Source organism: Canis aureus, chromosome 15 (genome assembly GCF_053574225.1).
Source record: "Canis aureus isolate CA01 chromosome 15, VMU_Caureus_v.1.0, whole genome shotgun sequence".
Classification (NCBI taxonomy): domain Eukaryota; kingdom Metazoa; phylum Chordata; class Mammalia; order Carnivora; family Canidae; genus Canis; species Canis aureus.
In genome coordinates, this window is record NC_135625.1 from 19,868,620 (window position 1) to 19,895,287 (window position 26,668).

General features: G+C 41.7%; 1 protein-coding gene across 3 annotated transcripts in view; it reads left to right on the forward strand.

Annotated features, from left to right (window-relative positions):
* The window catches only part of STOX2 (storkhead box 2), a 255,657-nt gene that overhangs the window by 14,155 nt on the left and 214,834 nt on the right, over window positions 1-26,668 (forward strand). For 2 of the 3 annotated variants that reach the window (XM_077848670.1, XM_077848674.1), the window contains exon 1: window positions 26,157-26,419. The exons of the other annotated variant lie outside the window; for it this stretch is intronic. In XM_077848670.1, the coding sequence (XP_077704796.1) occupies window positions 26,242-26,419 (178 nt within the window). In that variant the 5' untranslated portion in view covers window positions 26,157-26,241. Of the gene's footprint in view, window positions 1-26,156; window positions 26,420-26,668 lie in introns of those variants that run through there. 3 annotated transcript variants of the gene reach the window in all.

Sequence of the window (26,668 nt, forward strand, 5' to 3'; positions counted from 1 at the left end):
GTATTGATGTGATAAAGGATACAATTTTCTAAAATATTTATAGATTAAAATATATTAAAATTAAATTGTCAAGTTCCATGTAAATTCAGAGGAAGAGACCCATCTTGCCCCTTGAAAATTTTCAAGGAGCATAAGTAATATCAACATATGTGGATGTTATATGTGATCTCAATAGTGGACAATGATTTTCAGAACACTTTTCCTCTTCCTACTTATACCTAGAGTTTTAAAAAATCATTCATTTAGATTACACAATGAGATTTATATTTGTAAAAGGCCATAACATAATTGTTCTCTTTTTAAAAATGCCCCTCTGGGTCACCTGGGTGGCTCAGATGAGATGGTTAAGTATCTGCCTTGGGCTCAGGTCACCATCTCAGAGTCCTGGGATTGACTCCTGTGTTGGGTTCCCTGCTCAGTGGGGAGTCCACTTCTTCCTCTTCCTCTGCCTCTCTCCCTGGTTGTGCTCTCTCTTTCATGCTCTAGAATAAATAAATAAAAATCTTTAAAATCAATCAATCTATCCTTTTAAGGGCTGACATCTTAGAGAGTATGTATTTTTTTCAAAATAAAAAACAGAATTAAAGAGTACAAAGAGTATTTGGGGACTGAATTTTCTTAAAAGAAGAAAAATTTGGCTCAGGGTGTGATCCTGGAATCCCAGGATCAAGTCCCACATCAGGCCCCCTGCATGGAGCCTGCTTCTCCTCCCTCTACCTATGTCTCTGCCTCTCTCTCTCTCTGTGTATCTCTCATGAATAAATAAATACAATCTTAAAAAAAAAAGAATCATTAAATTTAACCACGTTGCCCAGACATTATTTGATAGGCAAGAATATTTGCAAATTGCAATGATACACACACAGGCTGGAAAAAAATTCATCCATGATGATATTCTTTCTTGGAATTAGTGTAAAAAGCAGAAACAAACTTCACAAGGGCTGAATCTTGTAGACATGAGTAAGAAGATAATCCATTACTTTTCATTTATTCCTAAAGATTGAATATATTTGAATTTTTAAATTTATTTATTTATTTATTTATTTATTTATTTATTTATTTATTTATTTATTTTAGTGATAGTAAAGCAGTTTATTGAGTGATAATAGAAGGCTCCCAAAGAGGGAGATGACCCAAGAGGGTTGCCCTGTGTATATTTGAAACTGTCCATCCCATTTTCTATTCATTCTATAGAAGAAGCTGTCTCTTTGCTATTTCCTTAACATTTTAGTGTCACTATCTTTGGGTCCAGGTAACCAAGTTACCAGGCTTCAGTCCATCAAATAAGGAAACAGAGCCACTCCCTGCCACTGAACAAACACATTATATCAAGAACACATAGAATCTCTGTTTCAATTTATATTATGTAACACACATCATTACATATTTATATAAACAATTCAGTCCAATTCAACATTGTACTCCTTCCACCATGATCCAATAGGTTATTGGATTCCCAAGCATGCCTCCTCCCCAAGTTTCTGTTGATGTAAATTGGTAAAATCTTGCAGTTCTTTTGGTGTATATGGCAATGTCATAGGTCATATGTTGTACCTGTTGGGACCTGCTAGAATTTGAATCTGATCTAGAATCAATAGGTTCACCCTGAGGAGGTTCACCAATCTCTTGGATAAGGTCTTAGAAGAGACCATGTCAGGATCTTTGGGCACAAGATTGAAAACTTCCTTAGACATGGGAGAAAGAATTTCTTCTACTGGCAAAGAAGATTCAGCAGAACTTGAGGACATAAGGTCCCCAGCTGTGTTGACTTCTTCTATGCCCCCTTCCCAATTTTTGTGGTCCTACTCCTTTCCAATCATTGCCTTAACTATAGCAAAAGAGATCCTGTAAGGTTGGTCATTCATTTGGGTTGGACTTTGGGCTTATTTTTCAGAAATCTTGGTCCTGTAGCTACAAGAAAAACGTTTGATTTCAGGGCAAGCATAGATTTCTCATCCTTTCATCAGATCTTGAGCTGGGAATGTAAAGCCCAAGTGCATCATTTTCTCCCCCTAAGTTCTCCAGAATGTGACCAAACAACTCCATAATATATGAATCATTTTTGCAGAAGAAACTACTTTGTCACCCAAAGCTTTGTTTACTATAGACATTTGATTGCAGGTAATCATTAAAGTAACTTCTGCTGTGCATCTCATAGATCACCATTATCAGTTATCATTAATGGTCCTGGATCATTCCTGCCTTTATTTTATTTTATTTTTAAATTTTTTATTCATGAGAGACAGAGACAGAGACACAGGCAGAGAGAGAAGCAGGCTCCCTGTGGGAACCCCAATGTGGGACTCTATCGAGACACTCAACCACCGAGCCACCCAGGCATCCCTATGAAGTCTTTTTTTTTTTTTTTTTTTTTTTTAGAAGAAACTACTTTATCACCCAAAGCTTTGTTTGCTATTGACATTCAATTGCAGGTAATCGTTAAAGTAATTTCTGCTTGCATGTCATAGACCACCATTATCAATTATATGAATGATCCTGGATCATTCATGCCTTTAAATTGGATGAGATCAGAGAACCAATTTCAGACTGGTTCTAGAACTGAGTCAGAGAACATGTCATCTGGAACCATGTCTGACACCAGTTTCCCTCTAAGTCCAGGTTCAGTCAGAGAAGCCAAATCACTATAAATGATGCCGAATAAGGATTTATTTTAGGAATTAGACTCCATGACTCCATGACTGTAGAAGCTGCTGGGGACTCTATGCAAGGCTGTTGCCTCTCCATCTGGTGACGATCTATAAGTCTTTATAGTTTAAGACCAGCTAGTGGGGAAGGAAAGCTATGCAAAATGGTACCAACAAGGGCAGATTCTGACCTGTGAGAAAAAAACAGAACCTGTCTGTCATTGCCTCTAACAGAGGGAACCTGTAGGAGGCAGTGACACCACGGAGCTGCACTCATGCCTGGCCCAGGACTCAAAAAAGCTGAAGGAAGAGATCTGCTGAGAAGTGGAGAAGCATGAGTCTGGCTGCTGCCTCATGCAACAGGGTGTGCCAGCAGATCAGTGACCTCGTGTGTAAGCCAACACACTGCTGGAGCCCTGCACTGACCTTCAGAGCAGAAAAATATGGCGGAGGCTTCACTTTTAACTTCCAAATATCATACACATTTCTCTTATGGCCACTGTCCCAAGAATATGCAGGGAAGAGAATGCTGGAAATGTACTCGCAATTTAGCTAAGTCAATACAGGACAGTCATCATAGCAGCAAATAATATTTTCTGTTGTCATGCAGCTTATATTCTGTGAAAATGGGTAAAAGAATAAATACATCTATCTATCTATCTATCTATCTATCTATACATATGGGTGTGTTTGTATGTGTGTATTTTTTTATTACAACCTTCTGAGATAAATGCTTGCATTATCTCCATTTTACAGATGAGGAAACCAAGGCAGACATGGGTTAAGTATTTTGCCTTAGGTCCTATAGCTAATAAGTACCGGATCCAAGTTCTAGATGAGGGCAGTTTGCAAAGCCCATGGCAGTAACAGCTAGTCTATTTTCTTTATTCTGCATGGAGCCTTCCCCAGATGCTCAACTCAAACTGCACACTTCCTTCAAGTTTTATCATCAATTTTAGCAGTTTGTTGCATCCGGACTGTCTTGTCTTGTAACTTATTGTTGTTTTACTCATTGATAATTATCTCCAGTTGGCATAAAACTGAGAGATAACATGAATTTTATTTTTGCAGGCTGGTTTGGTGGCTAATAGCATACATTCAGCTTGCACCTGTAACTTCTCATTGCTTTGACATAATGCCCTTCACGGTCAAGGCAAAGTGTGTGTATCCCTGGCCTGAGGAACAGCAAATCTGAAATAAATCTTTTCTCAATTGCTTTTGTCAGTTCTTTGAAACATGCTGAAGAAAAGAGAAAACAGTCAGGACTCCTTCAAGGATTCCTCTGCGTACTGGTGTTATGATAATCACATAATCCAGACAAGTCGGGACAAGAGAACAGTCGGGGAAGAATGAGGGGTCACTGCTGAGGCTGGTCAGGTGGTGCTCTGGGCTTCCATCTTCTCCCAAGAAGGATCATTCCACAGGATTATTGAATGAATTCCTGTAGTTCACTCAGCCGGGTAGAAGGTCTCAGAGACTTGAAACTTCAGGATGAGGCCCTGCATTCTTGTAGGTCCCAGAATGAAAAGGACTTTTGTTGACTTTCTTTTCAATTTAGTTAACATTTGGCCCACTGAAAATGGAAGGCCCGGTATGACATTGAGGGGAAAGAGCCCCCCCGCCCTCCCATCTTTTGGATATCAGCTGTTATAGGCTCCTGTGAAAACACTTGGAAGGGAATTTGTTTTGTGGTTGGATTTCCTTTTTAACATCATTACAGTTATATCTGCAGTATTTCCTCAAATATGTGAGAGGAAGGGAGCGGTGACTTCCTAAAGGAAAGTATTTCTATTTTTAGGCTGAAATAGGCCTTTACAAAGCTTTTCCCAAAAAATATATCAAAAAAGAGAGCTCTGCACAACAAGAAAATAGCACTTAAACTGCAGGCAATGTGGCTTATAAAATACAGTTTCGTGGGGCCCCTGGGTGGCTCAGTGACTGAGTGTCTGCCGTTGGCTCAGGGGTGATCCCAGAGTCCTGGGATCGAGTCCCACATCAGGCTCCTTGCAGGGAACTTGCTTCTCCTCCCTCTGCTTATATCTCTGCCTCTCTCTCTGTGTCTCTCATGAATAATTCAATAAAATCTTTTTAAAAATACAGTTTCGTGTAATGAGAAAGAGATGAGCAGTTATATTTTATTTTAGAGGATGGCCAAAAAAGAGAGAAAATCTTCCTGGATTGTGGCATATCTGCTTCAACCCCACCTTCTTCTGAGTTCTCTTGCCTTAGGCTTACAGGTCAGCAGAGTCAGGAGAGCATTTCCCTTTGGGCTGATAAGGTCCCACTCATACTGTGAATAATGGATGGAGAAGAGGGGGTGGGAGTGGGGGGGAAAGAGAGGAGGCGTGGGACAGAAGCTCTCTTGGGAGCACACAGCCCACAACTATTTTGTCATAAACGTCCATGTATTATAGCTCAAGAGAGTCCTATGGGGCATCCAGGGCAGTGTTTCGCATGTTGTTGCCCACGTGTACCAGGGAGTGGGGTCCAGGATCCACATGCTTAATGAGCAGCCCAGGGGAGCTAGAACAGTACCCAGCTGGTGCAGTGGCCTTACTTGACAAATGAGTGGTCGGTCATCTACAGGGGTAATGGGGCTCAGCGCAGCAGCCAATTTAAAGCAGAGTCCACTTGAGACACGTGGCTTAAAAAGGAGTACTGTGCTATGCACGCATGGGTGTATACAGGCAGATGTAGCCTCTTCGATGTGCTTTATGCGGGTCTGGGAAGACAGCCTCCCTGGCCCTCCAATCCTCTCTTACTCGCTCATTCTGAAATCCTTTAAAGAAACTACAAAACCTTTATGTTATAGTTAGAGGTAACATGGGAATGCTCTTTAAAAAAGTAAGAACTTAGCATAAATATGCCCAAAGCTAAGGAAAGGTGATAATGGGTAACTACATATTTCTGAGCAGATTTTGATATCAGAAGAAGGGGTGGTATGATATTGTCTGGGACCAGAAAGAGTGTCTTTTTTTTTTTTTTTTTTTTTCAGAAAGAGTGTCTTAAATTGAGGGAAAGTCACAGGTCACAGATGGAAAATGGCTGGAAGGGAGGAATTTTGTTTTCTAAATTTTTGCTATGAAAGTTTCAAAAATTGAGAAAATTTAAAGGAATACTAGAGTGATCACCCAGAAACCTACAATCTATATTACAAAAATGAAACATATCTCCATATTTGTGTCACCTATCCAAGCATATACGTGTGTGTGCGTGCTTGGGGATGAGGGTAAGAATATGAAGTGCAAGATGCAGTAAAATGCCAGCATGTGCTGAAGAGACATTTAAAATTTACTCTGGGTCACAGAGTCAGAGGAAGGAACTAGACCCAAGATTCCTGGGATCTCAGACTCTGCACTTTCCTCTGTACAAAACATCCCATTATTAATCATGATGATTCATACCCACCATTTTGATCACACTTTAGAGCTTCAAGTTGCTTTTGCATAATGCATATTTTGCTCAGTGCCACTGTCCCTAGTGCTAAGGAGAGAGGAAAATACAAGGGGAAGGGGATGACACAGGGTGTCGAATGTCCTGAAAGCCTAAGTCTTTTCAAGGAATTACAGCTCAAAAGGTGAGGTGCTGTTTTTCTCCTGTTGGTTCTTGGGAAGTTTTGAACAGGTTGGAACAGTTGGAAAAACTAACTGGAGGCTGTCAACACAAAAGGAAGAGCCAGAGGACTTTGGAGGGAAACAAATGAGACGGTGGCTCTGGGATCTTGGGGACATGCACCTGCTTTTTACCCTTTGTTTCAGCATCTGTCTCTGCTGCAAGCTTCTCCACTGAGGCTTCCTCTTTCTGGGATTCTCTTCTTCCCATCTCTTAACCGGGTTGGGTGCCCCTCGCTCCCCAGCCTCAGCCCGCCTGCCCACACTCAGTGCTTCCTCTGAGGACGGTTGCATTTTCACTCTGGGCTGTCATTTCCTATTTATTTGTTTTCCCTGCTGAACCGCAGACGTCATAATGACTGAAATCATGTCTTCCTTGCCTTTGTCACGCTCCATCCCTGCCACTGGCAGATGTGCAATAACATTTGTTGAACGAACGACCAGAGACTGTAAACTTGCAAAGATCTGAACTTTAACTTGCTGCAGTACGATGTAACTACACGTGGAATAAAGCAGAGCAGGGTTTGTTTTTACTTCATTTTATGATTTGTTTTTTGAGAGGGAGAGAGCTTGGCAAGCATCTGAGGAAGAGAGGAAACAGACTTCAATGCAGTTAGGACAGAGGCTTAAGCAGGTTGGAGGGTAGCCTGAGGGAATGTTTGAGGAGCTGATGACCCATTCTTGGGGACAGAAAGTCTGGATTTTTTTCCAAACAAAGAGTTAATTGAACCCTGTGCTGCAGTCAACAAGGATGGAGGATACAAGACTGCAGGTGGAGAGAAAACAGCAAGGATGTTAAAGCACCAGGTTTTAACAAAGGGTCAAGGTGATTTGTTTAGAAAAAGCTCAAACTCTGAGCCTGAACAAGTCTTTTCTAGTCTCCAGAGAAAGAGACTTAAGTTTCCAGAAAAAATTTTAAAATGTAAATTTTCACTTAAAACATACATAAAATGTATTATTTTAACTGTGTGAAAAATGTTTTTAAGATTATAAAATACCCATAACATAAATTTACCATTTTAATCATCTTACAACATACAATTCAGTGGCATTAAGTACATTTACATTGTTGGGCAGCCAACAATGCCATTTCTCTCCAGAATTTTTGTCATCTTCCCAGACTCCATGCCTAGAACAGTAACTTCCATGTGTCCTCCTCCCCAGCTCCTGGCAACCACCATTCTGCTTGCTAGCTCTATGAATTTGACTATCTAGGTGGCACATATAAGTAGAATCATACAGTGTTTGTGCTTCTGTGACTGCCTTATTTCACTTAACCAGTAATGACTTTAAGCCTCATCTATGTTGTAACATGTGTCAGGATTTCCTTCTTTAAGACTAATATTCCATTTTATGTATAGACCACATTCTGTTTATTCATTCATAAATCAATGGATACTTGGGTTGCTTTTTTGGCTATTGTGAATAACATGTTCATAACCTATGAACATGGGTGTGCAAATATGTACATATGAATATAGCCACGTACAAATATGTATATGTGAAAATAACTATGTTCATAACTATGTACATGGGTGTACAAATATCTCTTTGAGAACCTGTGTTCGATTCTTTTGGATATATACCCAGACGTGAGATTGCTGGATTATATGGTAATTCTATTTTTGATTTTTTAGGAACCACCATACTGTTTTTTTAACAGTGGTTGCACCATTTTATGTTCCTACTGGCAGAGCACAGAGTCCCAATTTTTTCACATCCTCACCATCCCTGTCTTTTTCTGTTTTGTTGCTGTTGTTGTTTATTTTGGTTTTGATGATGTCCGTCTGAATGGGTGTGAAGTGGGATCTCACTGTGGTTCTGATTTGTAGTTTCCTAATGATTAGTGACATCGAGCATCTTTTCATGTGCCTATTGGCCATTTATGTATTTTCTTGGAGAAGTGTCTATGTCTACTCATTATCTTTTTTAAAGATTTATTTATTTATTTATTTGAGAGAGAGAGAAAGTGTACAAACAGGGAGAGGGGCAGAGGGGAAGAATCTCAAACAGACTCCCTGCTGAGTATGGAGCTGAATGAGGGGCTTGATCCCATGACCCTCAGATCACAACCCAAGCTGAAATCAAGAGTTGGATGCTTAATCCATGGAGCCACCCAGGTACCCCTAAATTTACTCATTTTTAAATCAAGTTTTTGTTGTTATTGTTTAATTGTGTGAGTTCTTTATGTTCTGGACATTAAGTTTTCAGAAGTTTAACCACTGTTCTCTTAGTATTGGTCAAGCGTTGAACTTGATCAGATGACAGACTCATTTCTCCTTTTTGCCTAAGGACAAGTCTAGGCTCATTAGAGGGGCAAATTAGGCCCTCCATGTATATTCCAATTATACCAGCTCCTCATATATTTCTAAATATGCCTGCATTTTCATTTCCTCAAGACTGGAGGGCAGTCCTCTACCTGGACTTTCTTTCCCCAGCATGCCCACCCTGCAATGTTCAACTCACTTTTCAAGATCCATTTCAAATGTAAGTCTCTTTTAGGTTCAGGAGTAGTTGGCCTTCAAACTTTTTGGTCAGACACCCTCTAAAAAGATTTTGGAAGACTGTCTAACCCTTATAGATGGTCAGGTTGACTTTATTCCCAATTTTTAAAATCATAAGTTGAACTAGATTTAAATGAGATTTAATTTCCAGAGTATTAAAAACTGATAGTTTAAAATACAATTATTGTATTTCTCTTAAATGTATCCAGTGGTGGTGCAGTATTTCCTCTAGAGGCTCTTTCTGTGCTGACCAGGTCTTAGAGCATCCCATATATATATGCAAATCCCTGCTCTTTTCAGCTTTGCAATTTGACCTCTACTTTAGACCCATTAAGATATATAAGAAGAAGTTTTTTCTTAGTAAGAGTAGGATGAAAGTGATAGAAGGCAGTAAGAGTGTAGATGTTGGTGGGTTCCAGAAGGAAGAGCCCTGCATCTGCTTCCCTGGTTTGGGGCAGCAGCAAAACCACAGATAGGTTTGTGTCTCCCCCTCCTCGTGCCCCAAGAGGCCACCAGATCCTAGAGAAGAGGTAGCTATAGAATGGCTTAGACATCCTGCACCTACTCATGTCACAGAAACAGCAGGATGATACTTGGGTATCCACAAGGACCCCAGGATTCAGAGAGAGAACCCTAAAACTTGAAGGAGCAAGTGGATTGAAAGGGAACTATCTCTGTGATCACATGGGTGGACCTCATACCAAGGACCAGGCAGGCAATGCATGTTTAAGTGGATTTCTGTGTGGACAGGTGCCAGTGAGGGCCTGGCTGGCTCATCTCCCCTTCTGGACACCTTGACATAACATACGGCCCCTGTTACCACCACCTAAAACCTAGATACAGCCTCAGGTATAGGGTTGAATGGGATTTAGTTCTACCACTCTGATGAAATGGTAATGGTGTAGTGGTGGCTTGAAAGACAAAATAGTATAAGTCAAAGAAAAGTAGAGCTCTATTTCTTATATATCTTGGGGGGGACAAGAAAAAATATACTGAGACATAGACTAGCTGCAGATATATAGAACATATTATTCTTGCTCCTCTAATTAGATATATGCTCTGAGAATGGGGATTGTATCTGCTTTATATTAAGTGCTTGCATACTTGTGTTTCTGGAACGTGTGTGTGTATGTGTGTGTGTGTGTGTGTGGGGTTATAGCAACTGTGGTATTTGAGGAAGAACCCATCTTGATTTCAAACAACTCAACCAGTATTTCCACCTTTTGATTTGATTTATGCCTTTTTGGGTCTCATTTTGGAATCACAAAGTCTCTCATGAGTGTTGGGAAGTAAGCATTTTCACGAGGAAAAAATGAACTCAGAAAGCAAAAGCAAAAGAAAAAATGGATATCGGAGAAGGTAGAAAAGTCCTAACAAGAATGAAGGAAATTGCGAGAAGGATTTCTTTCTTTTGGGGAACCAGAAGGAAGCAATAGGTCAGCTCAAGTTCATCAGGCCATCAGATAGCAGCCGAGAGGGGCTTCCGACTAAGCACAGGTTGGGAGTCTAAGGTTCCCAGATTTAAATCCATTTCATAAATGGGCCTTCAGATCCAACTAAATGGGGCCAGAGTTATAATAGCTTTAAGTTAAGCTGTTAGCTGAAATCTGAGGCCGGGAAGTTGACTTGTGCTTTGGATCAAGCACAAATAGTTGGTTAGACAAAGCAAAAGCAATAATAAACCAATTTTGTGTCTTTAGAATCCCTGAGCAGACAAGCTTGCTGTTTACAACACATCAACCTGTGCCTTTTGTTCTTTCGGGCTAGGAGTCTTGAAAAGGCGCTGTGTAAAATTGCCATGTCACAGACTTGAAATAAGATCTTGGATTAATAAGATGCCTTGTGTTGGAAGAGTGCGTGGGCTTTATAAGCACCGAGAGAATGCATATCAGGGACTTGGTGTTAAAATGTCATTGGGGAAGAGATGCTGGTTAAGAGTTTCCTCCACTGGGGGAGGTGTGGTACTTAGAAGAGATAAATGGTGCTTCTGCAAATGTTCAAATGGGAAGCATGTTACAAAAAAGGAGGACTCTTGGGCACCTGGCTGGCTCAGTTGGTTAAGCATCAGACTCTTGATTTTGGCCTAGGTCATGATCTCAGGGTCCTGGGATAGAGCCCCACATTGGGCTCCCCACTCAGCAGGGAGTCTGCTTGTCCCTCTCTCCCTCTGCCTCTCCCTCCCCACTCTCTCTCTCAAGTAAATAAATAAATCTTATTTGTTTTAAAGAGGTACTATTATGTGCGTGCATGTGCATATGTGTATTTAATTACCAAAGTAACACCTACTCATTTTTAAATATAGAAGAAATTATAAAGCAGGATAAAATAAAATGTTGAACCATTTATCAGTTCCTCTTAATTCCACTCACCAACTGCAACTCCTATTAATTGCTTGGATTGTGGCATGAAATAGAAGGTGCTCTCAAAAGTAGTGATTGAAGAAAGTTTTGTGAAGGGAATATTAACCAAGGAGTGAGTAGGGTTAGGGGAATCTAACAAGGGGCAGCGAAGCATCCTGGGGCTAGCGGCAGCAGGGACTCTGCTACTCTCCTAAGCCAGAGGAGCAAGCTAAGGAAGTGGTTTCTGGCCCAGCAAGACCGGCCATTGCAGAAGAGGGCCTTGGAGAGGAATGATCAGCCTTGGGAAGAGGATCACCTACTGCCAACCCAGGTACCTGACCAGGAACAGCTGGGAAATCTATACCCCATTGTCTCTTTCCCCCTGGCCTCCCATGTTGTGCCAATTTCTATTCATTGGCTGAATCTAACTAGAAGTAAGAGGGCAAGAGAGCCCTGTTGGTGTGGTGTGTGGCAGCCTATGTCTCCTGGTGGAGAGCAGGAGAGAGGAAGATGGAGAAGGAATCTGAAGGGGAAATGGAGAAAACCCAGCAGGTAGTTTGCCTACAGCCTCAGACTCCCAGTGCCTAGAAGTCTCTCCATAGCCCAGGCATGTGCAGATTTCCCTGGGCTTCCCCTTGGGGCCCAGACAAGCTCTGTGGAGGATGATCCCTTGGAGACGAGGGCTGGTGGGATGAATAAGAGCCTGGGGGACATAAGTCTCCCAAATGGTTAGAGTCTCTAGCCACAAAAGGGCAGATCTGAGCAACAGACATTGCCTGTGATGATGTTTCAATATTTAGAGTCTGACTCATCAAATCCAGGTGGTAATCACTTAGATCCTTGGGCCACCAAACGAAGATTTATGAAAGAGCACTTAGCTCTTAATTAATGCATGACAAAGCATAGAAGCATTTTCCCTTTCTGGGAATACAATGCTTGGGCTGGTCTGACCGTATTCAGGACCGTAGCATCATTGCTTTTGTTTAACTGCAATACATTCCCTGGCTTGCACTCTGTTGTAATATTAGATATTAGGCAATTCTGTATAGGTGCTGAATTATATCAAAATTATGACTAAGTTTATTTTTATTTTCAATATATTGTTCTTTAATTTACCCATGGGATCGATTAGGATAGACTTAAAGGGGATAATGATATGTAAAATAGACCATAAATTGAGTTGTAGGAGTTAGAGCTGTGACTAGAGGAACATTTGTCCATGAGCTTCACTGAACAACATGGGTGGAAGTCTGGGCTAAGAGAGGATCAGTGATGGGAGCCTTCTGGAGGAAATGGGGAAAGAAATTGCAATATGTTCTCAGCTCAGAGTCTATACTTTCCCCTGTGCAGTGACTAGCAGAACTGCAAAATGAAAAGGAATCCTGAGCACTTTGAAGGCGTAGGGTATAACACAGCTTCCATCAGCACGATTAGAACTTTCCAAATCCTCACGATTTCCCCCACTCTCTTTGCTGTGGTCCTCAAGCTCGTCACCCACTTCTTGGGCTTGGTTCCTAGTGTGAACACAGCACTGTGTGCCTAGTCTCACTAGTGACAATGACAGGCTGTCCCTAACACAAATAGAGACCCGCTTACCACATGTTTAACTATTCCACAGTTTTAAGTCAAGCTAACAAACTACTAATGTTCTCAGAATGTGCTTTATTCTATTAGTTGATTATTTTTACTTTGTTTTTAAAATTTTAATTGCTTTATTGAAATATAGTTTACATAGCATAACATTCACCTCTGTTAGGTATATGATTCAAAGAATTTTCGTATATTTACAGAGATGTACCTTTACTACCACAATCAGATTTTAGAACATTTCCATCACTCCTAGAAAGAAACCTCCTGCCCATTACCAGTCACTCTTCATATCTGCCCCAGTCCTAGGGAACTACAAATCTACTCTTTGCCTCTATAAAGTTATCTTTTTTGGACATTTCATGCAAATAAAAATGTACAGTTAGTGGTATTTTGTGTCTGCCTTGCTTCACTGAACATCGTGGTTTTGAGGTTCTTCCACTTTTTAGTATTTATTACTACATCATTCTTTTTATTGTTAAATAGTATTCAATTGCATGGATATACAACTTTTTCCCCCATTTATTAGTTCTTGGACACTTGGATTATTTCCACTTTTTGGCTATAATGGATAATGCTAGTATGACCACTGTGTACAAGTCTTTGTGTAGGTGTATGGTTTCATTTCATTTCTTTTGGGTAGATAGCTAGAAGTGGAATTACTAGTCACATATAAGACTGAATTTCATTTTTTAAAAATATTTTATTTATTTATTTGAAAAAGAGAGAGAGAGAGAGACTTAGAGAACGAGGATGAGCAGGATAGAGGGTGAGGGATAAGCAGACTCCCAGCTGAGCAGGGAGCCGGATGTGGGGCTCAATCCTAGGACCCTGAGATCATGAGCTGAAGGCAGATGCTTAACCAACTGAGTCACCCAGGCGACCCTGTATTTCATTTTTTTGAAACATTGGTAAACTGTTTTCCAAAGTGCTACAGCATTTGACATTCCCATCAGCACTACATGAGGTCTCTAATTTGTTCACATCCTCAACGACACGTGCTGCTGTCTGCCTTTTCCATCATAACTACCCAAGTAAGTAAAAAATGGTATCTCACTGTATTTTTGTCATTTGACAGTGTGCATTTTCTGTTTTTTTTTTTAAGATTTTTATTTATTTATTCATAAGAAAGAGAGAGGCAGAGGCAGAGACACAGGCAGAGGGAGAAGCCGACTCCATGCTGAGAGCCTGACATGGGACTTGATCCTGGGACTCCAGGATTATGCCCTGGGCTGAAGGTGGCGCTAAACCACTGAGCCACTCAGGCTGCCCCCGGGCTGCCCATCAGTGTGCATTTTCCCAATGACTAACGATGTTGAGCATCTTTTCATGTGCCCATTGGCCATTTACACATGTTCTTGAGAAAAATATCAAAACCATTTGGCGTGGGGCGCCTGGGTGGCTCAGTCAGTTAAGCAACTGTCTTTGGCTCAGGTCATGATCTCAGGGTCCTGGATTAACCCTGAGTTGGGTTCCCTGCTCAGCGGGGTGTCTGCTTCTCCCTCTGCCCCTACCCCTGCTCGTGGGCATGTTTTTTCTCTTTCTCATGAGCACACACACTCTCTTTCTCAAATAAATCTTTTAAAAAATAAAATCATTTGCCTTTTTAAAGAATTGTGGTATAACTGACACGCAACATTATATTAATTTCAGGTGTACTATATACCTTTGTCTTTTTGAGCTGAAATTTTTATTGAGGTAATTGCCATTAAGTTTTGAAGGTGATTTATATATTCCTTATGAATATTCCAAGTTCCTTATGAATTACATGATTTGCAAATATTTTCTCCTAGTGTATAGGTTGTGTTTTCATTTTCTCAGTAGTATCTTTTGATGTACAAAAGATTTTCATTTTGATTAAGTCCAGTTTATCAATTTTTAAAAAGATTTTATTTATGGATTCATGAGAGACACAGAGAGAAAGGCAGAGATATAGGCAGGGAAGAAGCAGGCTCCTCAAGGGGAGCCTGATGTGGGACTTGATCCTGGGATCCTGGGACCACTCCCTGAGCTGAACGCGGAGGCTCAACTGCTTAGCCACCCAGGCATTCCAATTTATCAAATTTTAAAAGTTGCATGTGTTTCTGGTGTCCTATATAATAACCATTGCCTAACCCAAGATCATGAAGATATTTTGCCATTCCCTCTAGGATTTTTATGGTTCTAGCTGTTATGTGTTGGCCCATGATAATTTTGAGTAAATTTTTTTTTTGGTATGGTGTAGGTTTTTTTTTTTTTTTTTTTTTTTTGGTGTAGGTTGTTTTACTTGTGAGTATCCAGTTGTCCCAGCACTATTTGTAGGAAACGGTATGTTTTTCTTATTGCATTTTGTTGGCATACTTGCTTGAAAACCAGTTGACCATAAATGTAAGCTTTTATTTCTGGGCTCTCAATTCTTTTTCATTGATCTACATGTCTGTCCATATGCTAGCACCATACTGTCTTGATTACTATAGTGTATCTTTTCATTTTGATAAAAACATAGTTACAATCTATAAATTCAGGTTCTAATTTAGAACTTTTTGATTCCAGGGCATTCTACCTAAGGATACTCCATCACAGGCCCTCGCCTCTAGCCTGTCCCTTCTCCCTTCTCTTTGCACTCCCAGATCTGTCTCATAGTTCTAGAAGTCTCCAATACACATGTTCAGATGCCCTGACCCTCAAGTGTAGTACTGAGGTCCTGTTTCTGTGCCAGAAACAGGGGGACCTCAGCTTCTAGAGGGCTCACTTTGGTTCTCGCACATGGGCCTGCACATCTTAGAGCCTATTATGATACACTGAAATCTCTCTGACTCTCCTTTCTGCCATATGTTTCTTCTGCCTTTCTTTTCATCTTCAGCTGGAAGAAAGCTCTGGTTGGAGGAACCCATATGATCACACATAGTTAGTTAATCCAGACAATCTAGGATAATCTTCCTATTTTGAGGTCAACTGATTAGTAACCTTAATTGCATCCTCAAAGTTGGTTTTTCTATGTAATGTAACATATTCACAGCTTCTGATGATTAGGAATTGGCATTATTGTAAGGCCATTATTCAGTCTGCCACATGGGGGTTAGAATTATTAAGCTAGTGCTGTGGTTTTTGAAATATTTTTTGCTCACCTTCACTTTGGAAAGTGAAATATTTTCAGTGCTGTCTGAAATATTTTTTGCTCACCTTCACTTTGGAAGATTATTGTCACTGGCTATAGAATTCTAGGTCAGCAGTTATTTTTGTTTGGTATTTAAAGAGGTATCATTCCATTACTTCTAGCTTCCATTATTTCTACTGAGATGTCAGCTGTTAACCTCATTGTTACACCTTTGAAGACAATGCACTTTCTTTTCTTTTGGCGTATTTTTGGTATTCTTTTTATCTTTGGTTTCCAGCAGTTTTATTTTGATATACCTGTGTGTAATTTTCTTTGTGTTTATTCTGCTTTGGTTTCTGAAATCTGTGAGATGATGTTACATTTTCCAGTTTTGGAAAATTCTCTTTTGTTATCTCTTCAAATATTTCTTCCTTCCCATTCTCATTTTCCTCTTACAGAATTCAAATTATACACTTATTAAAATTTTCCAATATATCCTACATATTTCTGTTCCCTCCCAGAGAAGGACATTGTACTTTCTTTTTTAAATTTTGTTTGATTTTTTTTTTTTAAGATTTCTGTTCTGTGGTAAAATCTCCTCTTGGTTTCTTTTTCTCCATTTTCCCCCTCTATTTTCTTGAACATAGTATAGCTATTTTAAAGTTCTGATCTGCTATGGGTCTGTTTGGATATATTTCTATGGATATATTTCTTCCATAAGGACTCAATAGAGTTCTTTTCCTGGCATGCCTTGTAATTTTTAAATGAATGGAGTGTGTTTGTGTGTGTGTGTGTGTGTGTTTAAAATATTACCTTCTTCCAGAGAGAGTTAACCCTTTTCCTTCATAAGTAGAGAGGGTAGGGGCAGATCACGTTAGTTTACTAAGGGGCTGAATTGAATCATAGTCTGGATTGAAGTTCTGGCATAGCTCCATTTACATTTGATTCACCCTCTTCACATGCTGATATCTCTGAAGGCTTTCAGGAGACAGCTTGATGTGTGTGCTGGGGCTCTTCCCCCTGGCAGCTCAGGAACTCCAATCTATCTCATCATTACACTGAGGTTGCCAAAAGCTTTACTTTACTTTTCTGAGGATTTCTGCCCAGCTTCTCTTCCTCCCATCCTTTACAGGTGTCTTGAAGAGAAAACTTCCTCTTTTGAGGCCTTTCAATTATGTCACTCCAGCTGCATAAAACTGCCAGAAGTCTGTTGGTTTCTCCATCAACCAGAAGCAGCTTTTTCATCAGGCAAAGAGTGGATTTTCAGCTTCTGCTCATATCTAGGAAGTGGGTTAACCAGTTTCCTTTGGGGCAAGTGACTGCAGAAGGTCAACTCACTGCTTCATGGGTCTTCCCTTTGAAATTTCATTACTTTCTTTCCTTCTCGCTTCAACAACTATGTGATGCCTTTAAGCAGACAATGTTTATATTTTATATAGATTTTCTAGGTTCCTGACAAAATCATTGGTCCAATGTTAGCAACTCTATCCTACTCAGAAGCATAATGTCAGTGCTGGAGGTGGTATTTTCGATATACATAATTTTAAGTGCTTTTACTGAGAAATTTTGAGGATATATAGTGTGCTCCATTGCCAGAAATGGAAGGCCTAAATGCACTTTTTTCTTGATAATCAGTATGTTTTCTATTAAAGCACATTGACTTTGTCGTATGTATATATTTAATTCCAATAAGAAATATATTATGTAGACAGGAGCGCTTATCTAATTACCTTTCCAAATTATGTTTATACCTTTTAAAATATTTAAGTACAATAAATAGAACAAATTGAAAGTGGTGAGCTGAAAAGACACCAGGATTTGCAATAACTGTCACAGATGATAGACAATTCTTGTCAATGTGCCACTTCTAAATTATTAAAACAATCCCCATTAACAGTATAAAGGAAATGTGAACAAATTGCAAATAAAACTATAATATTTTTCCAAGACAGGGTATCTATATTTTTTCATCTACAATAAATGGGATAAATGTTTAGAAGTTAATAACTCTGTTTTGAATCATTAACAGTAACCAACTACATTTACTATTTTTCTAAATGCTTTACTAATCACATTTCTAAAGTAATTATGTGTAAAACAGCATTAGAATCTAATTCCATTTATAATTGAATGCCCAGGATAAATGATTTTGAAGTTCCACTTTTGGACAAATACAGCATGAATTAGATCATTAAGCTTTCTCTCGTGAATGACTGTGTTTCTGCCTTTTAAAATGTTTTGATATCTGCACGTTTCAGATAGCAGTTATCTGATTAACCATAGCATTTTCCTAAAACTGTCTATTTTTAGCTAGCCCTTCTCTTGGCTCTGGAGATCTGCCATGTGCAGTGATCTCAGAGGAAGGAGGGCCTGTTTACTGGAGAATACGTACTTTGGGCAAGATGGCAGAGTTCTGACAGGTTGTAATTTCCACTGTTGGAGATCTCAGACACAGCACTCACTTCCTTATTTGGAGGAGACATAATCAAGGGTAGAACTTGGTGATTATATTGAAAAAAACCTCAACAGATAAGGAACTGATTTCATTCCAGTGAGTAGGAGAAAATATACAAAAATTGTGTTTGCTTTATCACATTGCTTTGTTATTAATATCAGCCATTGTTATTTCCATGAAATAGCAACAAGATGTTTATGTTCATCTAAATACTGATAAAATTAATGATGGTATAGTATGTATTATAGCAGCACTTTTTTTTTTCCCACACCGAAGCTTTTATGGGGAATACCATTTACATGAGGGATACAGTCCCTTGGGAATGCTAGTGAAATGCACAAATCCTGGCAAAGTAGTTGTAACTCCACCCCTTTCTTTTCCTATCTAAGAAAGCCTTGAAGTTTGCAGAGGAATGAGAGTAAACTTATTGTTGGAGGGACTTTGAATCTACACTAATTTAAAAATAAATAGAAAGGATTCAATCCCGAACTGATATTCTATTGTTAATAATCATTTTCTATGACACACTTCCCAGTGATAGATACTCACTAGTGGATCATATCCTTTAGTCTGGAAGGAGCTATATGTAAAACACCAATATCATACAATAAATACCTACTTTTCAAGTGTTAGCTCAATATTGCTTAATGTATGAAGTCTTATCTCATTCTTAATGTCACTTTCTTAATGAACTTAATGAATGTATGTACATACTTCTACCATTGCATCAATAAGGCCATAATTTCACTTCAGGGAGATTATTTGTCTATTTCCTCTTACAAACTATGATCTTCCCCAAAATAAAGACTAGGTCATATTTATTTTTCTGTGTCTAGAACTCAGAATGCCTAGAATACAATAGTTGTCTAATGTAAGATTGTAATGAATGGGACCAAGATTTAGTAACTCTCAATCACTCGGAGTGAAAGCCTGAGGCATGCATACTAATGCTGTGAACATCCAGTATCCTAAAACATTTCATGAAAAAAAAAAAAAAAACAACCCACATTAATTTGGTGTGGCTGATGGAATTTTTGCTCAAATAAAAGTGATTTTAGCATGAAATTTAGAGTGTATTGAGTTGGGTTTACAATAGTAGTCAGGAAAATGTTAAATATTTCAATGAGGGAAAAAGTATTATTCTAGACTGGTTTCTACTCTTAAATGCTGCTATGCACAGCTGTAGGAATTGAACATGAATGAACCACTAATAGAAACCTAAGACAAAGATAAGTATATTTTGTACACTGGTCTTTGAAAATTGACTGAGATGGGCTTCTGCCACTGTAATTGAGATGCCAAAGCTGGTGCCATCTGACAGCCAGAGTACAGAGGGGTCATGGCTGTGTGATTGTCAACAAAGGCATTATTGAGAAGTATGTCAAGAAGCATCCAGATGAACCATCTTAATTTTTAGGCTATGTGAATCTCTCCGTTATGGTGGCAATCTTAAATTTTGTCCTAGGAAAGATTAATTCTTTGAAGGGAAAACTGAATGAGGAATCAGAGTAGCATCTAGAAGCACTTGGAGCCATTTTGAAAAGGTGTCTCAGGCAATGACAAAATCTTCCATGTAAGGAAGATCAATATAGGTCTAGACTAAGGTAAAAATCTTTGGTAGGTTGTTGGAAGAAGCAAAGCATGTGATATACTTTTGCACTCTTTTCAGTATCAAACTGATTCTAAACCACAAAATACAGCCCATATCCTCAGTGATTCACACAAGTTTGGCTATGATAATAAGATGATCATTAACTCTTTGAAGAAGAGGAGGGGCCTTATAGTATAGTTATCAAGAGCACAGACACTAGAGCCAGACTGCCTGGATTTGAATCCAGGTGACTTATTGGTGACTTAACAGCCGAGCCCCTGTTGCTTAACATCTCTGGATCAGTTTCTCATCTGTAAATATAGAATAACAACAGTATCTACCCCATAGGGTTGTCGTGTGGATTAAATGAATGAATATACATAAAGTACATGAGGCATAGTATGTGATACATAGGAAACACCGTATAAATTTTATTTATTTTTTTATTAATCTAGGATAAGCAGTTGTAGACTTGTAATTCAGGTCATCAATAATCAGTGTTATTATTTTTTTAAAATATTTTATTTATTTATATAAGAGACAGGGAGCAAGAGAGAGCATGATGGGGAGGTGCCTAGGGAGAGGGAGAAGCAGATTCCCTGCTGAGCAGCAAGCCTGACTTGACTCTGGGCTAGATCCCAAGACCCTGAGATCATGACCTGAGCTGAAGGCAGATGCTTAATGAATGAGCCATGAGGCGCCCTATAATCAGTGTTATTCTTTCAAGATAGTAGGTAAGCATGTAGTCGTAAGGGTCAAACAAAATCATTAATACTGCATAAGTGGTGTGACACAATTAAGGATGTAGGTGGATTACCCTTGAAATAACCTTTTAGGAGGCTTTTTTTTTTAAGTTTACATATATGTATATTTTTAGTAATTTCTACACCCAAGGTGGGACTTGAACTCATGACCCCAAGACCAAGAGTCATATGCTCTACTGACTGAGCCAACCAGGTGCCCCACCCCCTTTTATTTATTTATTTACTTATTTCATTATGAGGCTTTTAATTAGATGAAGCAGTGACCCCATGATTATAGAAACTCTGGAAATTCTGGAGTCCTACTACAGCAAGATTTTATTAAGTGGTTTGTGCAGATGTCATTTTTCCTGACATATTAATTGGTGCCTTAAACTTGTTAGTCTAAATCCAACTACAGCACTGGTGATGAAACAATAACATAACAGGACTTCCTTTTTCTTTATACAAGTTGGCTTTCCATAGATACCACACTCAGGATGTCATTGAAATACTATTTCCTGCCTGGATTCTTATACATTTGAATTTCATACACAGCGTGCAAACACAACAAGAGCCAATAGTGGTCCAATTATCTATTGCTTTGTAACCAATCATCTCAAAACTCTGTGATGAAAAATGGCTGCCACTTTATTATGCTCACAATTCTGTGGGTTAGACATTCAGTCGGGCTCAGTGGGGATGGCTCACCTCTGCTACACTAAGTTGGAAGCTTTGGCTGCAGTGACTTAAATACCCAGAGATGTCTTAACTGGAGTTCAGTCTGGGGTCCTCGTTCTTCTGTATTTGGTGGTCAGCTGGGGCTAGAATGTCTCCTTTACTCACATAGGTCAAGTATCTGGTGCATGAGCTGGGATGGCGAGAATGGCTGGGCATTGGCTGACACTGCTCTCTCTCCATACCGTCTTCATGTGGCTAGCTCCAGCATTCTCACAACATGATGATCTAAGAGGAGTTGCACTTGTTCTATGGTGCCTGGCTTAGGACTGGTCCTCTGGACTCCTACTGCCGCAAGATTTTATTAAGTGGTTTGTGCAGATGTCATTTTTCCTGACATATTAATTGGTGCCTTAAACTTATTAGTCTAAATCCAACTACTACTGGATTAAGAGGTGGGAGTGAGAGCAGTGAGGCCAATAAGGTCTATGCCCAGAACTGGCACAGCATCAATTCAACTCTATTCTATTGGTCAAAGCAATCACAGGGTCTGGCCACAGTCAAAGAGGGAGAGAGAGAGAGAGAGACAGAGAGACTCTCCCTCTGGATGAAGGAGTGGCAAAGTCATATTACAGAATGCACATCCCTGGGCAATATCATGGCAGCCGTCTTTAGAAAACACGGTCTGCCACCAACAGAAATTCCAAAGTGAAGGCCCTTGGACTGGTATGTACCTCCTGGAGTGATGATTGTCTGAGCTTCTGTTATATCCCAGTGGACAATCAGCAGTTGATAAGTCTGGACAAGAGAAAGTTTAGCAAAGCCCTCTTTCCCCACAAGAATGGCTGGCTGTTGACTGTAGGCAGTGGGGGGAAATGCTGACAAAGAAGTTCATTCCCAGGCTTTACGTCCTGCACAAAATATCACTCAGTCTCAAGCTTCAGGATTGAGACAACTAGGCAAGTGTTCTTCCCAGGGTGTTGGATTTGGTTTGGGAGTTTCTTGTCTGATTAATAGTCAAACACTTCTAGATTGTTTTTCTTACATGTTTTCAAGGAAATCAGTGTAAGTATTTCTTCTGAATGAAGTGACATTAGGTCTGTCTTGTGGGTTCTTGTTTCTTTTGGAGGCTGCAGTGAATGCTGAACAAACAGGGGTTCTGGAGTCATAGATCTGGTTGAAATTTTGGGTTGATCAGCTAGTAGTTTTTTTGACCTTGGAGAAATTACTGAATGTCTGTGAATAATTCAGTACTGAATACTGAATTATTATTACTGAATAATAACTGTTTGTCCTTATTGAATTTTCTAAGAATGAGGCATTTGATAAATGTTGAGCACCTCTCCTTGGAAATTGACCAGGAAATTTTCATGGCATTTGGGTCAACATAAAGGTCCTGAATACCGAATCTAGGGAAGAAAGCAGTTCCCTACTGAGTAACATTTGCACCTTCAATCAGGGATAGGAGAGGGAAAAAGAGAGAGGAAGACTAAGGAAGAAAAGAAAGCTATATTCGTGGACAGATTTTGGTGAACTGATGTGGAGCAGGAACAATTGAGTTCATGGATAATTGGGAACTGAGGGTTGTTGAAAATGAAAATATGTTAGGCTACTTATCTCGAAGATATTATTGCCATTATATTTATCCTCTGAACAAAATCACAATAATATCAACATATATAAAAAGTTCTTACTACATTGCCTGGCATTTTGTGAGTAATCATAAAAGGCCATAATGATGATAATGAGGTTGATCATGTAGGTGATGACAGTGTCAAGGATCAATTAGGTAGCTCCTCATATTAATTCCACTGAGTTCTGATGGTATAGACTCTCACACAGCCCTACCTGTTCAGAGGATCAGTAGTATTGTGTGTGTGTGTGTATGTGTGTGTGTGTGTGAGGAGCTTGCTATCAGTATGTGAGAGAGAGCACTTATAGTAGAAGTTTCCCTTTTAATGTTTCACATTATTACAAACATTGTAAAAATGGAAACTTTTCACTGGTTTATTTTATTTTGTATTTTTAAAAAGATTTTATTTATTTGAGAGAGAGAGAGAGACAGAGATAACGACAGAGAGTACGAGTGGGGAGGAGAGGGAAAAACAGTTCCACGCTGAGTGGGGAGCCTGATGCAGGGATGCATGGACTCTATCCCAGGACCCTGGGAAAATGACCTGAGCTGAAGGCTGACGCTTCATGGACTGAGCCACCCAGGCGCCCCCCATTGTTTCATTTTAGTTGTTGTGGTAGCTAGCTTCTAAGATGACCTCACATGATCCCTACCTCTTGGTCTTCATACCTTTGTGTAATCCCTTGCCCTTGGGGTTGGGGTTTGGCTTTAGTGAATCACTTCTAGCAAACAATGTAGCAGAGATGATGAGATGTCACCTCCAAAATTAGATTGTGATTTCTGAATTGGGTGATCTGAGGAAAGCCATCTAGCATGTTGTGAACTACCGTATGTAGATGTTCATATTGTTAGGAACAGAATGACTCTCCAGAGAGGGAGGGACTAAGTCCCTCAGTCCAACTACACTCAAGAAACTGAATCTGGCCAACAGCTTAGTGAGTCAGCTTAGCAGCAGGTCCACACCAAGCCTTCAGATAAGACTATAGCTCTGGCTTGACTGCAACTTTATGAGAGACTGAGCTAGAGGCATCCAGTTGAACTGTACCTGGATTCCTGACTCACAGAAAGTGTGAGATAATAAATGTTTTGTTTTTTTTTTAAGCTGCTAAGTTTGGGGGTGATTTCTTGTGCTCCAATAGATACCTAAGATAAATGTTAAGTATCATTTATTCGAGAGGCACCATGGAAGGCCTTTTTTGGAAAATTTTATCTGCCAGTGGTTGGTCAGTTAAATGGAACAGGTATGAAAGCACTGGGGTTGAGCCTTGGAGACAACTGGTCTAGGTTTAGATTTCAGTCCTATGGCTTCACGGACAGGGGAACCCTAGACAAATTACTTAATGTTCTTTTTGCCTCTTCCACAAAATAGGCATGGTCATATCTAACTCAAAGGGCTGTTGTAAGGATTTGCATTCTATGAGTGCTGATCAAATGCTACTCTATTATTATTATCAAGGGAGATTGCTGCCCAGAGAAGACAGTGACCCCTGGAGCTCCATGTGGAAAGAGTGTGCCCGTAGGACTTGTCCAGACATCTCAGGGCTGAACTCCTAAGCCCTGTGTTTGGGTAAAAGGGGCTTTCTTTTCACTGAGGCAAGGAGAGGGGAAGCTTGAGTTTTACCCTTCATTAAAACATGGCCCCTTGGGGGATCCCTGGGTGGCTCAGCGGTTTAGTGCCTGCCTTTGGCCCAGGGTGCGATTTTGGAGTCCCTGGATAGAGTCTTGCGTCGGGCTCCCAGCATGGAGCCTGCTTCTCCCTCCTCTTGTGTCTCTGCCTCTCTCTCTCTCTGTCTGTCATAAATAAATACATAAATCTTAAATATATAAAAAAAAAAAAAAAAAAAAAACATGGCCCTTGGGCAGCCCTGGTGGCTCAGCGGTTTAGTGCTGCCTTCAGCCCAGGGTGTGATCCTGGAGATCTGGGATTGAGTCCCACATCAGGCTCCCTGCATGGAGCCTGCTTCTCCCTTTACCTGTGTCTCTGCCTCTCTCTGTGTGTTTCTCATGAATAAATAAATAAAATCTTAAAAACAAAACAAAACAAAAACATGGCCCTAAGGCCTTTCCTGTACAAGAGTAGCAGAAAATGGAAAGCCTGTTGTTTCAAAGCTCCAAGCAATCTTTCAAGAGGTAGTTTTTTGTGCATTCTAGCCAACATTCTTTATACTGGGAAAATCATTCCCGCGGAGCATTAACCCCTAATGCTTCTTCTGATAGTCATTGCTTTAGATACATGACAATATAGTTTTTCTCAGTGAAAAATGAGCAAGACACAATTTTGCAGAGAAACAACCTTAACGAAGAGTTTTTCTTTTTCTTTTAAAGCATGATTGTTACTTTTTCCTGGTAATATCTGTATCGTCTTCGTAAAGGGACTGTTGTGCATGTAACAGGGGGGGGAATTACTGGGCTGCTTCTGTAGCCGGCCCACGGTGCGTGATGGAGATATGACAGGGGAGTTCCACAAGAGTTTGGGAGGAGGGGCTGATGACACATTTTCGAGGTTTGACTAAGTTTTTTAAAAAAGCCACTTCCAAGGGCCCATCAACCAGTCAGCTAATCCACTTGTTCCAGCAGGAGGTGGAGGGGGTGGGTGGAGCGTGGGGAGGAGCGACACTCTGCTCGGGAATCCTTGCCTTCCGAGTGTCGCCGTGCCCCCCCCCCCCCGCCCCGGGCTCCAGGTCTCCCCTGAGCCCTGCCACCTAAACACCCCCCTCACCGCCACCCCGCCCCGGCCTTCGGGGCCACCCCCACCACCTTCCACTTGGGCCTCCTGGAGACTTCTCTGGCCAAGTCCAGCCAGGAGGGTGCCCCGGCCTCGGCGCGAAGTGCCCTCCTCCTCCCGCGTCTCCGCCCCCTGCCGGGGCCGCGGGGCGCCGAGGGAGGCGAGGGTGCCGCCGCTGGAGAATGAGCGCTGCCCGCCCCGCGGCCCGCGGCTGCAGGTAGCTCGCGCCGGACCTCGGGCCGAGCGGGCGCCGCGCACCCTCCCCTTCCCGGCGCGGCGACCCCGGGGCGGCGCGGGGCGCCGGGGCGCGGGGGTGCGCGGGGGTGCGCGGGGTGCGCGGGGGGGCGCGGCCAGCCCGGGCGCGGGGGGGCACTAACGCTCCCCGCCTGCCGCGCAGCGACGTCCCGGCGGCCGTTCCCGGAGCGGCGGCGGCGGCGGCGAGCGGGGCCCGCGCGGCGGGGGCGCCCGCGGCTTCGGAAGATGGAGAAGTTTCTGCAGATCGCGCCCCACTCCCTGGCCATCGTGCTGGGCCCGGCCGAGGGGCCGGCGGGGGAGCGGGCCGCCGCCGCCGCCCCGCCCGCGCCCCCCGCCCCGCCGCGCCAGCTCGCCCGGCACCACATCGGCTACGAGATCTTCGCCGACTTCAAAGCCGAGAACATGCAGCACTTCTGGAACAAGAGGGTCACGGCCGCGGTGGCCGAGACCTTCTTCCTGGGCTGGATCGACGAGCAGGTCCTGCTGATCCAGGGCAAGGAGGAGCACCTGGAGGCGCTGCGCGAGGGCTGGACGCGCCGGGCGCTGCGGCCGCCCTCGGGCTTCCACATCCGCTGCCTCGGTGAGTCCGGCTGCCGCGCCCGGGCCCCGGCCCCCCGCCCCCCGCCCCCCACTCCCTGCCCCGGCCGCCTGCCTCCCCCGCGCGCCCCGCGCCGCCCTCCGCGCGCGAGCCCCGGCCGGGGGAGGGGCCGGCGGGCCTCCGCGGGCGCGGGATTGGGGAACTTCCTGGCACCCCAAACGGGGATTCGTACCTTTCCCCCCCCGCCTCCCCCCGCCGCGCGCCGGAGCCTCCCTGCGGCGCAGCCCTGCG